Source organism: Arvicola amphibius, chromosome 6 (genome assembly GCF_903992535.2).
Source record: "Arvicola amphibius chromosome 6, mArvAmp1.2, whole genome shotgun sequence".
NCBI classification, from domain to species: Eukaryota; Metazoa; Chordata; class Mammalia; order Rodentia; family Cricetidae; genus Arvicola; species Arvicola amphibius.
The window spans coordinates 34,954,709-34,969,494 of NC_052052.2; the positions used below are offsets into that span (position 1 = coordinate 34,954,709).

The window sequence follows — 14,786 nt, forward strand, 5'->3', positions numbered from 1 at the left end:
CTAGACCAATGTCCTCTAGCTGGATTTGAGAAATGGAGCCTGATATCTGATATCTAGGACTGGGACCAGTTCTCTCCTCCCAAGATGGAAGATCTGCCAGAGGAAGTTGATAGTGCAGACATGAATGTCAACAGCCTCTATCAGCTCCTTGAAGCTGGCTCCTGATGACTACAGCCCAGTGTGACCTCTAGAGCTGGAAGGCTGGCTATTACCACCCCAACCTGCAATGCCTGGACCAGGCTCCACTATCCAGAGCTCCCTCAGAGCATCCACTATACCTGTCTGTCTAGCAGAACCAGGACATCCAAGGTACCCCAGTGAGTGATGGTACAGACAGGACTAGAACCCAGGACCTCCAGCTTCTAAAAGTAGGCTCTTTCTTGGCACTGCGGCTGCCCCCCTCCCCAGGGACTCCAGCACATAGTGCTGGGAGAGCAGCCTCTCAAAATAAGAATCTCAGGAGCCAGAGGTCTGACTCATCTCAAAGTCAGATCAATCTGTAAACCACACAGGGGGCTCTCAGAGGGCTCCCTGGGCAAAGAAGAGGACAGCTTCTTTCCAGCCTTGGTGTTGTAGCTTTATTACTTCCACCCAGGAGACAGGACAAGTATAACCAAGATGACCTTCTGGATGCATCTGGAATGCGTGACCCTTCACCTTTATTACTTCATAGCTCTTATAGCTTGGTGAGCTAAACACCACTGTCCCACATTTAGAGCTAAGAAACAGACTAAGTCATTTGTCCAGGAAACAGAGCCATGAGTGGCTGAGCTGGGACCTGGACCAAAGCAGCAAGGCTTTAGGTCCTAAGCCGCTCTGGAAGGAATTCAGGTCCCACCATCCATCCCTAGCTATTCAGCTCTGGCATCTACCTTTACTTTGCCTGTTTTTCACGTCCAGTGGGATAAAATAACAGTATGTACCCATAGGACAGCTGTGCAAATGTAATGTCCTGTTTGGAGTGGACCTACTTAATAAATGTACAACAGCTAGCAAAACCGAAGCTCACATAGTCTCATTTAAACAGCTGTCCAAGGGAGAGGGCCTCACTGAGGGCCCAGCTCGAGCAAAGGCCAGAGGGATGAGAGCCTGGGGTCTTGGGCTGCAGCAAGATTGGGGATGGTGATGGAATGTTTGATCTGGGAAGTGCCTGAAGACACCATCTTACTGGGGCCAGTCTGGAGGACTAACCAGGCTAGTGCTTAAATCCACAGACAGAATTCATTTCCGAGCCCTGGATGTCCAGGCGCTGGGAGTCGTTCTGCAAATCTGTTTTTTCCAGCTGGCCTCACTTCAGGTGAAGGAATACAAAAGGAAGAATGCATGCCACCACAATGTACAGACGTCCATACTATGGAATATTGGTAGCTCATGACCTGAGCTCTGATCCCATTCAGATTCCCTCTTGACACCTCCTTGGGGAGTTACAAAGGTCCTTCCCACCTAGCTCTCTCTAGTCTGGCTGTGGCTGGGAGGTACCATTTCTCTTTGTCATCAACTCTGGTAGGACAAGTGCAGTCCTGGGCATACAGCAGGTCCTCAATAAAGGCATAGTAATGCTTTAGACAGGAGAAATACGGCCTTTCGTGGGTGGGCACTGGGTCATCTATTACAGCTTCTTTGGAAGTCTGCTTGTGTGATGGCCACTGACCAAACCCAACCTCTTAACACACAGCCCTTAAAAAGCAGAGCCGTTTACTGCAGAAGTGGTGTTTGATGAATTTTATCTCCTCATCTACAAACAGAGAAGCAAAGGTCCCCATCTCACCTTGTGGATCAAATGTGCTATTATATTTGGGAGTCTTTCCCATGACCTCACTAGGCTCGGCCCCGATCCTGGAAGCCTGCCTCCTCTTCAAGTCTATAGTTGAAAAAGGACCACCAAGGCTGCCACAGATGGAATTTTAAATTATTTATTAAAACAAGCACAAGTTATGAGAAAATTTTGGTGACTGTGGTTGACTAATGTGTGTGTCACATATGCAAATGTGTTTTATGTGACTCCACAGCGTATCTGACAATGGCTGCACCTCTGTGTCTGAGGAAGTGGGTACAGCATTCCTCAGAGTAGGGCAGCAAGACTGCCTGTGACCTCGCTTTTATCTCAGATGCAGCAGTCTAACTGCTCTGGGTTTGTGCCCATCACCACAAAAGACCTGGGAGAAGGCATCAGCAGACGAAGAAGACACCGTCTCTAAAGTGTTCGTCATAGTAACAGCTTCAAATCCGCTGGGACTGTGGGGAAGAGGGGGTTAAAACCCAAACACATGGATATCCTGCTTGGGGAAGTCCATGGGCTTGCAGTGGGAGTCTGGAGTTCTATGACTGCTAAAACAACATGGTTAAAATAGCAAACATTTAAAAAATATTTTTAAAAAAGAGAAATAACACTGACTCTAGCAGCAATTCCAAACGTGGAAGAGGATGATAAATGAGGAATACATTTCGGTCACGGCAAAGAAAGATTATGTGCTTCTCTGTGCTACAGACTGGAAGACTGATCTGGCTCCCTGCCCTTCCTGAATTGAGGGGACGGCTTCGCTCAGCCAGGGAGAGGACAGGCAGCGAGGACGTCTGTAGGACAGAGGAAGGTGGGAGGATCGCCAGAAGGTGACAGTGCTGGAAGAGGCATGTGTGTCGGCAGCCTCTGTCAGCTCCAGGAAGCTGGCTCCCTGAAGGCTGCAGCCCCAGCAGCCCCCACCGCGAGCTGGATCTGGGATCTGCACACAGGGAGCACTTGGAGCCCGGCGAAGAGACTCTCTCGTGCTGCAAGCGATTATGCAAAGTGACAAGTGATTGCTTTCCTTTTCAAAGACAACCCCTTTGGAAAAGGCTTTTCCTCTAAGGACCCAAGGGAAATGGGGGATGGGTGGGAACCCGTGGAGCCTTTGTGGACAGAAAAGGCTTGCCTGGAGCTGCAGCTTAGATCCCTCTCTGCCTGCTTCATACTTTGACCTCACAGGTTTCCAGGGGCATCATCTGGACAGGCCTACAAGATGTGCCTGCAATGGTTTAGAGCCCCATGGGTGTTGAACATGGGTTTGCATCTCCGCTTCGTCCAGCCTGGGCCAGGGCTCGTCTTCGTGCCAGGCGAGATTTGGAAGGAGGGGACAGCTTCATGGAGCAGAGGCCCTCAGCAAGGGCCTCAGGTTCCTCAGCCAGTTCGTTCTCCTCATGCTGAGACAGCTGGCGGTTAAGGGCAATGGCCTCAGCTGCGAAGAGCGTCAGGTCCATGGTGCTGCTGTTCCTGTAGGGCCAGGAAAGGCATGGGGAAGAGAGCAGTGGGATTGAGATCAGGCAGGCAGGCTCGCGGATGCACTCACTCACAGCTGGGTCCTACAGTCCAGTAGGTTTTTCTGGGTCAGCTGCTCTCTCCAAAGCAGCTTTGCCTGGGCTCGAAAACTTGCTTGATTAAGATGAGAATGGCCTTTGAGCTTCATGGGCAGGACAGTCAGGACAAATGATCTCTTCTCAGAGCACAGGTTCTACTGTGGTCTCAGCTCGTCCCAAGCCAAGACGCTGGACTGATCTCCCTTTCTCCCAGGACAGGGGCTCTGGTACAGGGCCTGTGTTATTTATCTCTGTGCTCCTAGAACGCAGCCCAGGCCAGCGTCTGCCAGGCACTTTGGGTCTGTTAAATAATCATCTTAGAGGGACCCGAGGTTTGACATTTTGGAGGCATCTGTAGCAGCGTCAGTCAGGTGGGAATGCCAGCTGGGTGGAAGAAGCCTGGAGTGAACTAAGGGAGACTATTCTGGGTAGTTCCTAAGAGCTGCAGTGGTCCAGAGCCCCATGGATGCTGAACGTGGGTTTGCATGAGGCTGGGTCCCTGATGGGGTTGCTGTCTAGCTTAGCTCCAGTTCTATGGGCAGGGTTTGGTAGGGATTTATCTACAGCTGCAATGGGGACTGGAAAACTTAAATTTGCTGTAAAGGCTATAGCACTGTCTCCCACTGCATGGCATTTCGGTTGCTGACGCGTGCACATGACTCTATCACCCAGGGTCATCTCTGAGGTTTGTACACAATGAAATTGTATTTCTCTTTTCTGTTTTTAGTGCTGGGGGCTGAAGTCAGGGCCTTGTTGATGCTCTAAGCTCACGTGCTACCCCTGGACTACACCCTCAGATTTAAGGAGCTACATTTCTCTCACTGCGTTTCTCAGGATGGACCCTGGTCTTTGAGCTACAAATGACTACGTATGAAATACCGCTAGTACCACATTGGTCATGTGCCTAACAGTATATGTGACAAAACTTGTCCCTCTGCTTCACAGTGGCCCTGACCTCCCTCTCCTTTTGCCAGTGCTAGGAGCAAGAACCCTCCTGAGAGAATGATTCACAGATAAGGACCATCTTTGGGGTGTAAATGGTAATTCACAGCCACACTCAAGTGGGTAGAAAACGGAGGTTTTCTTGCAAGGAGAGACAGATAATTCTGAGAGAGGGATCTATGTGGAGACTGTCGAGAGAAGGAGGAGAAGTGATCAGAGAACTCTCTGGAGAGGGGATCGGACTGGAGGAAAAGTCAAGGCCGAGGTGAGAGGGCAGCGGGTACGATGAGTATTTACCTCTGGAGGACTTGCGGCGTGGGGAGTCCCCTTTCTGGAGCTTGCTAGAATGGGAAGGACAGATTGTGGGTAATGCTGCTCCCGCCTTGGAGAGTTGCCCCACCCAGGCCAGCAGAGGGGCAGGTTACTACAGGTGCTTGGCCCAGCACAGGGGTTTGGCTACGCTGGCTGCAGGGTTAGGGAGAGAGAGCAAGGAAGGTATACTCTGAAGTCGCAGCTGCCTCTGCAGCCAGCCCTCCTGTTAAAAGTCTTACTGGGCCCCTAAGACCCAGTTCAAAGGTCACTCTCCCTGCCACTGTCCTGCCCTCGCTGCTCTGTGCCCGAGCATTTCTACAGCACCGTCGTACCCTGCGTCTTCCTCTCTCCACCGGAGGCCGAGACTTGGCTCTGACGTGCCCTGGATGGACATTAGCTACTGAGTCACCCTGACGTCACTCTGGGCTGGCAATGCTTGCCTCCTTCCAGTGGCAGGGTGATAGAGGCTGGTTAGGGTCTCGTGGACCAAGGGCACAGGCTTCTTGGAGGGGAAAAGATCAGGTATTGTGACTAAGCATGAAGAATTTAGTTTTTTATTGAGGACTTGGTTCCTGAACTCATGGAAAACACCACCACTTGTCTTTAGGCCCCTGGACCCTGACCCCCAGCTGCAAGGAGAATCACATGATCCCCGGTGCAGCCCCATTAGCTTGCCTCTGGGTGCTCTTAGCTAACACAGTTTCATACCACAGACCCTGAATGGCAACTCCAGACTTCTTCTGGGATGGGTCCCTCTGCTAACAGAGGGATCCATGTGTCAGATCCTCAGAGGACTTCAGGGGTTTGGTCAGTGGCCAAGGTTAGAGACAAATATTTGGCACACCAAGGGGCTGAGCCAGGAGTCAGCTCCTTCTACCATACAGTGGCTGAAGCTTCTGTCTCACCTATCCCCAGCCTGGGGCAGCCACACTGTCTGGGGTGACAGCTTCCTTGTGACACCTCCGACAGGCCAGTGGAGATCTCATGCTACCCATCCTGAGGTCACTCACCCCTTGTACCCACGGGTGCTGCAGAACTTGGGCAGCGCTGAGTCTTTGCTTCGCATCTCGAACCAGGAGTTTAGAGATGAGGTCTTTGGCCTCACTGGAGATATGAGCCCAGTCCTTGTCAGGAAACTCATATTTGCCTTCCTGGATGCTCTCAAACAGCTTGTTCTAGGCATAGAGAATTCCTTCTGAGGTCACATTGGCCAGGGATGGGCAGGATATGCTGCCGCTGATCTGGTCACCTGGCTCCAACTCTGCTAAAAGTATTGCTCATGGTTGTAGAATGCCACAGACAGAGCCTCCTTCCTAAATTTCCCCTAGGACCCCAAGTAACACCCACTACCTTGGAAGGCCAAAATAGCTATGCTACTTGTGAAGCCACCACTATGTATATGCAGTAGTTTCATGCCCATGTGTCTTGGTCTGTGCTTGTCCTACCTACAATTCTTGTGTCTCCCCCTGAGCCAGACAGACTAGAGTTTGTTCAGGTCTGCCATTCTCAACAACCCTCCAGAACGTCTATCTCTACTTTACCTCTGGCTTCCCTACCAGAAGAGGGCACCAAAGCCCCTCCCAGATGGGGCAGTCCTACCCTAAGCCTGTCTGGCACCCCACCATCACGCTGACCCCCCCCCCCATGCCCAGTGAGGCCCAGGCAGCACTTACCTGGCACACCCTGCATACCTCTCCCCGGTCCCAGCCACAGTCAGCCCCACAGTGACCTACAAAGGGGGGGTAGCCACTCAGCATGATGTAGAGGACCACACCCAGGCTCCACAGGTCACAGCGCTTGTCATAGAAAGTGGCCTCATCCCTAAAGACCTCCACCACCTCAGGTGCCATATACTCTGCAGAGCCACACTGTAGGGTAAGGGCATGGGAAGAGGAGATGGCAAAGAGAGAAGGTAAGTTCATGGGTGAGCAGATGGCAAAACGCAGAACATAATTTAAGCAAGAGGACAGAGATGGAGCGACAGACAGAAGTCCTTGGGAAAGCTGCAGGACTCACCAGTACCCAAGGACACAAACAGAAACTTCAGTTGAGGCATCATCCTACGGCTCACATGGCCAACTCCAAGTTACTGTCTCATGCTCTTGGGTCTTTCTCCTTCGGCCCCAGGTAAGGAGCGCCAGGAGGACCTGCCTACCTCCTCTCTCTATAAAGCAGACCCTGTTTGTATACACTTAAATATATGAATGGCACTGGAGGGGGATCTGTGGAGATTTGCCTCTGTCCTGAAGGGAGTTTTTTTTTTTTCAAGCGACTCTTATCCATCTTTTCACTAGCTTAGAGGAAGGAAAGCTCAGGTTTCAAAATTCAGAGGCCACTGAATCCTGAAGATCTCTAATGAAACGTCCATTCTCCCTGCCCTTTAGGAAGGTAGGGATGAACAGCGGCATGGCCATGGCGGTCTCAGGCTAGGATCGTCCCAGGCCTTGAAGACTGCTGAGACAAATTAAACATGCATTCTGCGTCCCCCTCATTATTTCAGGCTCGCCTACTCCTCCCTCCCCCTCTACCCTACCACTCCTAAGTAATTTGATTAGAAGATGGTAAGTGCTCTCAAGAACAGATAATATTTTCTGTTACTGGCAATTACAGTTAATGAATTCCAGAACAAGGGAGTGCCATATGTTGGATGCCAACATGGAAACATTCCTAATAACATTGCTTAGAATGAGACACAATATAAGCACATTTAAAGGCAAGACTTTTTTTTTTAAAAGAAGGCTATTAGGAAAATTCACTGATGAAGCATGCAAATCTCAAAAGAATCATCCTAATTACAGCATATTAAGGATGTGGGAGAGATGTCTTCCGGAGAAGCAGCTCCCAGTGCTACCATCTGAAACGCGGAGGGGGAGAAACAACGGGACAAGAGATCCTCTGTGCAGATGGCCTGGGGCCTCAGTTTCCCCAGAGTGAGTTGTGTACTTTCCTGGATGGGATGATTGCTTCTACCCTCTACTGCAAGGGGGGTGCACTGAGTCCAGCAGGGAAAAGGGGCTTACAGGCTCTCCACAGCCTCTATGCAGTAGGGCAGGCTGTGCGGTGTCTGTCTTCATTTGGGGCAAGAGATAGGATGCAGTCTATTTGCGGAGACAATGGGCTCTCCTTTGGCAGAGGGGACCCACCCCAAATGAAAGTTCCAGTGGCAGTTTCATTAGCAACTGGGTGGAGAATGGTCTGAGAGCCGAAGGGCCACTTAAGCCTGAGCAGACCACCTGCGAGTTCCTTCCCTGTCCTACTCAGAGTGTCACAGATTCGGCTGCTCCTCCACACATACAGTAGCAGGGCCACAGGGGACTAGGCATACGTACTGGAGTGGTCAGCTCTGGTGTGGTTATGGGTGTGCAGGAGTTGTTCAGTTTCACCCCACTGCCCAAATCAAAGTCACAAATTTTCACTGGAGACACCTGCAGAGGATGACAGAATCCAGGGGCTGTCATGAGAAGCTGGAGGTCGTGGGGACAGCAGCACAACCACCAGAGGCTTGGCTGTCAACGGCACCTGCTCTTTCTGCCGGGCTCTATTGACTGTCCTTGGGTTAGCAAGGCACCTGAGGACTGACTCCAAGCTCCCCTTTCCCTTACACTCTTAGTTCCTAAGGGAGAGGGAGCTGAACTAAATGGGGTTAAGAGGGCTGTGACCTCATTATGATTCTCTTACTCCTCTCTCTTTTTTCATCTAGCCTCCTCCCTTCCTCCTTTCCTACCTCCTCTTTCCTCATGACAGGGTCTCTCTACATAGCCTGGCTGACCTCACAGAGATCCACCTGCCTCTTTTCCCTGAGTGCTGAAATTAAAGGGTGCATCACACCTCCCTGTTCTAGCAATTCTTAAATTACAGCCTAGTGGCATCAATTATAAACACCATCGATTTCCAAAATTCTTCCATCCTTCCAAGTGGGGACTAAACTCTAGCAATTCCTGGCCATTTTGACCCCCTGCTCAGGCAACTCTAGCTTACTTCTGTTTTGATGAATTGGCCTGTTTTAGATATTTCACGTAACCAGAACATACATGTTTGTGTCTGGACTCCCTTCACTTAGCCTAATGTTTTTACTGTTGTTGTTTGAACAGTGCTGGGAATAGGACCCCAGGCTTTGTGCATGCTAGGTTAGTACCCTCTCATGGCCGTATCTCCAGTCCTGGCATAAGCGTTTTCAAGACTGACACATTGTATAACAGGTATCAGAACTTCATTCTGACACTGTGTTTCTATGCTTAGCCTTTGGATGGCCTGCCAAACTATTCGCCACATTTCAAAGCACCAGCAATGTATGAAGATTTCAACTTCCCCACATCCTCACCATTAATCATTGTCTATTATAAAAATATGGCCATCCTAGTAGGTATATAGTGGCGTCTGTTGCTTTGATCTGCACTTCACTAACGACTAAGGATGCAGAACACTTTTCCATGTACTTGCTGTTACCTGCAAATCTTCTCGGAGTAAAGTCCACTTCCTCAAGCCCTTTGACATTTCAGAATTGAGTTGCCACTCCGTTGTTGAGTTTTAGGAGACCTTTATATATTTTGGAGTTAAACCTTTATCAGGTAAATTACTTTCAAATATTTTCTCCCATTATTTGTTATCTTTTCTATTTCTTGATAATGCCTTCTGACATTTAGCCTCTCTTAAAATTTAGTTTTTTCAACAGTAAAAGGGGCAATAAACACAGAGAACAAATGAAACAAAGGGGCTGAAAACACCTTGTAGCCAGAGGCAGTAATGACAAGTTCTGAGTACCCATGCAGCTCTAGCGCCAGGTTACCTTAGTGTTTGTCCAGGCTTGTCCATTTACCATGGACGACTATCTTAAGGTGTTTTATAAACACTAAATAAGCATAGATGCCTTGCACAATATGAATATTTGAAATGTTAACTATTATTAATGATCATAATAATGATACATTATGAAGGTGTATTGATGTGGGAGGTGATGTATGCTGTGAATATGCTTTATTGCCATTGGTTAGTAAAGAAGTTGCTTTCAGCCAATGGCTTAACAGAGTAAGCCAGGCTGAAAGAGATATATAGGGAGGGTAGGCGGAGCCAGAGAGAAGCCAGGTAGCCCTGCTGGAGACAGATGCTGGATACGGGATGGAACTTTACCCGGTAAGCCTCAGCCATGTGACGATACACAGATTAATGAAGATGGGTTAGTTTAGGATATAAGAGCTAGCTAAAAATATGCTTAAGCTATTGGCCAAACAGTATTACAAATAATATAGTTTCTGTGTGATTATCTTGAGTCAGACTGGTTGTGAAATGAATGAGCAGTCTCCGCCAACAATTGGTACCCAACGTGGTCAACTAAATTCACTTAAAAACTTGAGAGCTTGAAAAAAATTCTAGTCACACACAGACACACACAGACACACACAACAGAGTTTTACACAGCTTCTTGCTCTGTTTGCTGGTGGATGGCAGAGGCATGGCTCCTTTAAGAGGTTTCCTGATTCAGTGTTAGTGGCAAGAACTGAGCAGTTTCTTTAAGGGAAGGCTTCCTAGTTCATGCTAGTTACAGGAACAGCTCTAGTTCTTTTTGGGGGATGATGCCTGTTACTCATTTTGGGTCTGGATGTTTAGGAAGCAGCTGATACCATGGCCGCAGCTCAGTACTCCCTGCCTGGGCAGGTGGCAAGATCAGGTCTGTTAGGAATGCACTGGCAGGAGAGCATGGTAGATTCCCCCCATACACTGATATATTTCCAGGCTGCACAGTGTGCTGCATTGCAGATTTAGCTTTTACTCAGATAAAAAGGGTTTATATGCTTCACAGTGCTTCCCAGAGTTGAGGTAGTGAGGATGGCTCCCACTCGGCAGTCTCAGAGACAGTGAACATGCCTTCGCCATGTTGGATTGGGCAGAGTCAAAAAGCAAAGCAGCCTTAGTCCTAACCATGCCACTTAGCATTTTAAGAAGAGGTACGGGTCAGAAAAGGATTACAGATACACAATAAAGACAAATTCAGATTTAAAAGACCTCTAAATGGGTCACAGTGTGTTTACAAAATGTATGTAGGCTTGGGAGAGAGAAGATAAAGAGTATAGAGAGTTATAAAAAGAAGTAAATGGTTTTAAAAAATAAAACAAAGTCTTTAAAGAGACAGAGTACAGACAGTCATAGATTAAAAAAAAAGCCATGTAAAGATGGAATATATGCAGAGAGTTTGGATTAAGTATGTTATTGTTTTCTTTTTTTCTTTTTTTTTTTTTGGTTTTTCGAGACAGGGTTTCTCTGTAGCTTTGAAGCCTATCCTGGAACTAGCTCTTGTAGACCAGGCTGGTCTCGAACTCACAGAGATCCGCCTGCCTCTGCCTCCCGAGTGCTGGGATTAAAGGCGTTCGCCACCACCGCCCGGCTTGTTATTGTTTTCTTTAAATTTTTGATTGTGAATGAGCTAAGTACAGAGAGACATTTCATTGTATGGGTTGCTAAGCTAAACCAACATATATATTTTAAAGGTATCTTGACTTCAAAATTTGGGTCTAAGGATTTGTTGCTTTGGAAAAGAGGTTCTTTTGTTTCCACAGAGGATGATGTGGATTCCTTCCAGACAAATGTGGTTTGATGGACCAAGAGCCCCTGAAAGGTCGCCATGAACACCCCCTAAAATTACTTTGCCCAACAAAAAGCAGGAAGCAGTTTGGAGAGAACTACTCCCAAATTCCCTAAATGATTGTTTATAAATGTTTGTTTACATTTTAGGGGGATATGCTATAGATATGAATACTTTGCATTGGTATGGATCTTGGTTTATTGATACACATTTTAGGTCAGTTTTGTTATATGTCTATTTCTTCTCTGGAGTAAAGTATTATGCTTGTGCAGCTCATTTGAAAACATAATGTATAATTAAGAAATACAGGTTAGCCGGGCGGTGGTGGCGCACGCCTTTAATCCCAGCACTTGGGAGGCAGAGGCAGACGGATCTCTGTGAGTTCGAGGCCAGCCTGGTCTACAAGAGCTAGTTCCAGGACAGGCTCCAAAGCCACAGAGAAACTCTGTCTCGAAAAACAAAACAAAACAAACAAACAAAAAAGAAATACAGGTTAATAGATAATCATCTATAATAGTCAAGCTTGTAGTCATGTTAGGTTTTCTAGATATATAGACACATTTCAGTTAGCTAAGTATTCTTCAAATCTTTTAGATACCTTCAGAATATGGCATTTAAAATGTGTTTTAAGAACTTAGGACTTTTCATGACAATGAGACACATCTGCTCCTGACAGCACCTGTAATCCCAGCCTTCTGAGTGCTGGGATTACAGGTGTAAGCTGCTACATCTTGCTGGAATGTGGGAACATTACATATTAGGTACAACATTCTCAACCCTGCATTGAGGCAGAGAGGCATTTCTGAGCAACGTGGACTGTAACATCCCAAACCAGGTCCTCAGTACCTTTTCTGGAGATTCACACAGTATATTTTCTGGCTTCAGATCACGGTGAGCAATGCCTGGAGTGACAAACAGCAAAGAAGGGGTTAACACATGCACATAATTATCAAACATTCCACACACAATTAATTTTTTCCAAATGCTGTTGTTCGCAGATTAATTCCCAATTATGGTACATTAAAAAATCAACGAGCTGCAGGAGGAGGCAGTACCCAGAGACACAAACAGAAAGTACAGTTGATTCTGCAAGTTCTTTTGAAGTGGCAGCTTTAGAAGTCTGGCAGGGATAAGAAGCGCTAAATGAATCCCAGCCAGCCTACTTTCCCATTGCAGAGATGACCGCGAGTTCTTTCTGTGCCACCTGACACGAGCACAGCAGACAGCCCTGCAGAAGGCAAGGCTTGGGGCAGTGATGCAGAAATAATTAGTGCCTTGTTTGAGAGTATCTCGGGGGCCTGGATGGCTCTACCTCATTTCTTCTTGTGCAACTGATTTTAGAAAAAGATTCCTCCAATGTGACTCCTGGGATGCTCAGAGGACCAAGAGTTGGCCTGCGATTCTCCCAAGGCTTCTCACAGTTCCTTCTTACCTGCTTGGCATGGCATGTCCGTGGCTGCCCTGTCTGCAGCAAAGCTTTGACAGAGCATGCTGCTCTCCAGAGACAGACACCCCAATGCTTGGGCCAGACCTCCTGCAGAGGCCTGCAGACAGTGGCTGACCCATGATGGGGTTAAATTTTTGCTAAAATGGATAAGAAGGCACCTGGGGGAAACCATCTTCTAGCCACAGAAAGGAACAGAGTCAACATGAAGCCATGCTTCTGGCAGAGAAAACAGAATTCTCCCCTCCTTCCCTCCACAGCACACACAGCACTGAGACACAAGACCTGGAAGACTGAACAAGAGTCAGACAGCTCCTGAGGCCTGGGAGGCAGCTAAAGATAGAGAGCGAGGGGAAAGTGAACCACCATACTCAAAGTCCCTGGATGATCAGCTTCTGCGGCAACCTTCCAATTCCCTATCACAGGCCAAGCTCAGGCTTCAGAAGTCACTTCATAGAGAAGAAACAGCTGAGCTCCAGCAAGCAAAGTAACTTCATCAGTCACCTAATTGAATGAGAACCCAGAGCAACTCAGGCCAGCCTGCACAAATTGAGTCAGGCTACTGCTCACTGCACTAAAAGTGAAGTATATTTTCCATTATGGCAAGTGCTCCCACAGAAGATCACAAGTCGCACACGGAGCCTTCCTCTCCAAATAGGTGCCCGTGGTCCATCTGTGCCTCAGCCCGAGAACTCAGGGAGCCGGGCTGTAATAATGGACCCGCCTGAGTGAACGCGCCAGCCATCCAGCTGCTCTGGTTCATTTCCCAGAGGTTAAGATGCAGTATGCCCAGTATTTAAAAGTAGGGAACTTGTTTTGTGGCTGACCCATTCTTGCCCAATTCATCTTTCCGGCATGAAGTTATTTAGAAAACAGCCAAGTTCAGCTGGAAATCGTTTTTCATCCCCTCCACCCTCTAGTCCACGGGCAGCGCGCCGACTAGATGGTGACAAGCACTTCGGAACTCCTAAGACACCACTGGCCTCTGTTCCCTTTAGTGCATTTTTGTAAATAAATAAATAAAAAATAAAACTGCCTTTGCCCCTCCCCCAAGGTATGCTCCTGTGAAAAGCGTGACCCAGTTTTGCAATCTGCAGAGGCAGCTTGGGGAGCAGTTGTAAATCTTTGTCAGGCAGGTGTTACCTGCATGCATCCCAGCTTTCAGAAACAGAACCCCTTCCATTCATCATGCCGCACAAAGTACAGACATCCCCTTCTAGGAATTTTCAGCTCAGGTGCAAAGCCGGGCCCCAGAATGGACACCAGCAGTTTGCAGATCACTTTCAGCCACTGAGGAACCAGGAGGAGCCAATAAACCTGAATGTCTGCTCCCCTGCCACACCTGGGTGTGCTCTATGTCAGACACAGAGTGGAAGGCATGGATGGCATGCCACAGCTGGGCCTGAGCCCCCACAGCACAGCTGTGCAGGGAGTAGTGCTAACTCACAAACAATTTGCTCCACCTCCATTCCCCTGCCCAAACCAGGCACAAAGCTTTACTTCAAGGAAAGTAATTTTAGAAATAAAAACTCTTTATGTCCAGTGAGAGAGGGTAGAGGAAGAGAAGTAACATCTAACAAAGGACTACTCTGTGCCAGAGGCCACACACACGACACTGCTATAAGCCTTTATTATATATGAATTTGTGTATATAGCTGTGTGCATCTTCTGTATGTACTGTGTATATATGCACATACATGACAAGAACTGTGCACAATGATCCCATTGCTATACACGGATATAGTTCCTAACCTGTGTGCACACATATGCCCACAAGACACAAAGAAGATACACACAACTACATAAATGAATTCATCTAATACATAACAAGTGTAATGTGCCAACCACCATGGAGGACACTATCATCTCTCCTAGTCCTTGCCATAACACCACAGGTGGGTGCGACCACTGAAGGAACACAAGAGGGTTATCAGAGGGTAACTCAGTTTTCTGTGGCATTAAAAAAAATGTATGTAATAGTCTAATGGACGTATGGACATGTGGAAAGATTTAATTCACTACAGAAAATCTTAAATTATCAGATACAAAAGACTACCTATACCCTACCAGGTCAACTTGAAAGAGAGATACAGGAGATATGCTTTAAAAGAAGAAAAGGAACAATGCTAAAATGTTCACATGGCAGCGGGCCATTCATTTATGAGTTTTACATTATTTGCA

The 14,786-nt window shown here is 47.7% G+C and overlaps 1 protein-coding gene across 2 annotated transcripts in view; it reads right to left on the bottom strand.

The window, feature by feature from the left end:
• Positions 1-1,897: 1,897 nt before the first annotated feature.
• The window catches only part of Mknk1 (MAPK interacting serine/threonine kinase 1), a 41,647-nt gene continuing 28,758 nt past the window's right edge, over positions 1,898-14,786 (bottom strand). For both annotated transcript variants that reach the window (XM_038332991.1, XM_038332992.1), the window contains exons 8-13: positions 12,008-12,063; positions 7,914-8,009; positions 6,258-6,452; positions 5,595-5,759; positions 4,570-4,613; positions 1,898-3,247 (exon numbers count right to left, since the gene is read on the bottom strand). In XM_038332991.1, the coding sequence (XP_038188919.1) occupies positions 3,013-3,247; positions 4,570-4,613; positions 5,595-5,759; positions 6,258-6,452; positions 7,914-8,009; positions 12,008-12,063 (791 nt within the window). In that variant the 3' untranslated portion in view covers positions 1,898-3,012. The remainder of the gene's footprint in view (positions 3,248-4,569; positions 4,614-5,594; positions 5,760-6,257; positions 6,453-7,913; positions 8,010-12,007; positions 12,064-14,786) is intronic.